Raw genomic sequence first — 2,469 nt, 5'->3', positions numbered from 1 at the left:
TTCATACGCTTTCCCTTTACCGCTGTCAAGTCCTCTGGGCGAAGCTGCAGATCCACCTTTCTTCTCGGGGCTCCCCCGTGTGGATAATATGACCTCATTCAGCACCAACAGTGCAGTCGACCTTCCTCGTCCTCCATCTCTGCCCATCTCCTCCCGCCTACTGAATGGGATGCTGCTGCCAGCACTCCTCCCACCTCTCCTACCACGGAAGACATCACTAGTTGATCGAGATATTCTCTCTTTCTGAGAATAGACAGAATCTCAGTCTTTCTCAACCTGAGACTCCTGGGAGGTAGGGAAAGCGGCTATCAGAGTGGATGTGGTAGTTTAAACCAATGTGACATTCCTATGCCAGTCAGTCCATGCCAGCCTGTCAGTGTGTCAATGCCCGTCAGTGTGTCATGCTGTGGGGGCCTGTGTATCATTGCCATGCTAGAAGCTAAGCCACCATTATATCAAATACCACAAGGTGGACACGTTTTAGTTCAGTTTCCAGACAGACGAGGAGAAGGACTTCGGCGTCTACGGAAACCAGCCATCGGCTGCGCTGTGCATCTCAATGAAGAGTCCTCTGATGTGGTGCTGGACGAAGAGCCCATGGACCGGAAGACATTCAAGATGCACAACACCGGCTTCAGAGAGGTCAGCCCACGAAGACGGTGCAAGACAAGGTAATAGTCGGTCCCATGGTACAGGGTCTCCATGAGCCGACGCGGCTGCAGTGGTGCCCATCAGTTCACCATTTTGAAATGCTCCGTCGGAGAGGGGTTTCTGGAGCTACCTCTCCTTGGTGGTTGAGGGTGACAGCGTCCTTCACCATCCACATTTATTTCTCCAGCAATGACTAAATGGGCACTTGCTATGGGCCCAGTCGGAACTGACCTTGGGAGTCCATGGCAGGCAAGAATAGAGGTCCCGAGACATCTCAGAAAAAGCATAAAGAAAGATCCGTGCAAGCCCACAGGGACTCACCTAACCTTACAATGTTGCCCCGTGACACGCTGGCCACTGAGATGCTCTTGGCTCGAAAAGCCCCTCCTGTCCTCCGGCCCTCACCATGCTGACCTGCCAGGGGGCAGACATGGCAGGAACACAAGCCCTTCCTGCTGTGGGGCTCCACCAGCTGACCCCGCCAGCCGACCTCAGAGACAGGGTAGCTGGCTTCCAGACCACAGCAATAGAGCATGTCTCCCCATCAAGCCAGGCCCGTGAAGCACTTGGCTTCCCTGCAGCACTGATGCTCTCCTGGAGTCTGACGTGTGCAATCGCAGGGTGAAAATGTCTGAAACAGGGTGAGGATGGCCAATGTGGGACGCAGAGACTCGGGGTGAGCACGCGCAGTTGGGAAAATGGCCCCCGCAGACTTGCTTGATGAAGGGCGGCCACAGACTTTGGATTTTCTAAAAGCACAATATCTGGGAAGTGCGCGTAGATAGGGTCTGCCTGCAATCAGAGAGCAGCGTGACCTCAAAGGCCTCTTGGACCAAAGTCTCCATCAATCTTCAACTAACAAGAACGTTTATTTTCAAGAAAGGATGATCTTTGGACTTTCCAAGCAACTCCTAATCCCCCTCCGTGAGCAGATCCAGGAACAGGGGACCCGGGAGGCACCTGGCGGGAGGCACCTGGCGGCACCCTCCTTACCTGCCTGACTTCGTCACAGAAGAGGACAAAGACCAGCACGTAGAGGACCAGCTCAGGGGAATGCGGCACCGTGTGGAAATCCATGAGCAGCACGTAGGCAAACAGCAGGAGGAAGGCAATGTAGAAGACCACGTTCCAGGAGAAGACCACAAAAGGAGAGGTGAAGAAGGCCACGTAGTACCAAAGGAGCTTCTTGTGTTTGTCCATGGGTTTCTTCCTGGAAGGAGAGGGGAGCGTTTCACCCAGGCCCTCGCCAACATCCCCTGGAGACCCCACCGTGGCAGCCCTCCAAAACACAGGCACAGCTACACCCATGGCTGGAAGAGCAGGTTAGGATGGTGTTCCAAGACTGCCATCCAGAAGGTAGCCCTTGGTATTTGGAAATGAGTCAACCCAACCCCTACCCTGGATCTAGAAGGCATGATATCAAGCCTCCTCATCTGAAATCCAATCCAGGGAAGGTCAGAGGAGATCAAAAGTCAAACAGGTGGGTCATGGCCTGGACATGGCGGAAGTCATATATGCACACACGTACCTGCACATTCACGCACACACAACCGCTCCCCCCTCCTCCCCCGCCCCCGGGTGCCTACCTAAATGAAACAAAGCCACAGCCGATTAGAGGTATGACAAACAGGCACAGGATAATCTTCCAGTTTTTGGTGTCTCTGGAAATCTCTCCGTACCACTGCTTGGAGAGGAAATTCTACAGGGAAACAGACACCATGGATAGGACCAGGTAGCAGGCATCAAAAAAACAAAAAATCTTATCATTGTGAATGTGGGGTAGTATAGAGTGGAGACCCAGAGTCTATCTGTAGGCAA

The 2,469-nt window shown here is 53.4% G+C and overlaps 1 protein-coding gene across 1 annotated transcript in view; it reads right to left on the bottom strand.

The window, feature by feature from the left end:
* Positions 1-2,469, bottom strand: part of TRPM8 (transient receptor potential cation channel subfamily M member 8) — a 72,437-nt gene that overhangs the window by 24,245 nt on the left and 45,723 nt on the right. Inside the window, exons 15-16 of the mRNA XM_004701687.2 lie at positions 2,238-2,350; positions 1,645-1,861 (exon numbers count right to left, since the gene is read on the bottom strand). Coding sequence (XP_004701744.1) covers positions 1,645-1,861; positions 2,238-2,350 — 330 coding nt within the window. The remainder of the gene's footprint in view (positions 1-1,644; positions 1,862-2,237; positions 2,351-2,469) is intronic.

Source organism: Echinops telfairi, unplaced genomic scaffold, assembly GCF_000313985.2.
Source record: "Echinops telfairi isolate 266 unplaced genomic scaffold, ASM31398v2 ScPeMD7_3;HRSCAF=10, whole genome shotgun sequence".
Taxonomy (NCBI): domain Eukaryota; kingdom Metazoa; phylum Chordata; class Mammalia; order Afrosoricida; family Tenrecidae; genus Echinops; species Echinops telfairi.
This window is presented reverse-complemented; position numbering and strand designations above follow the sequence as displayed.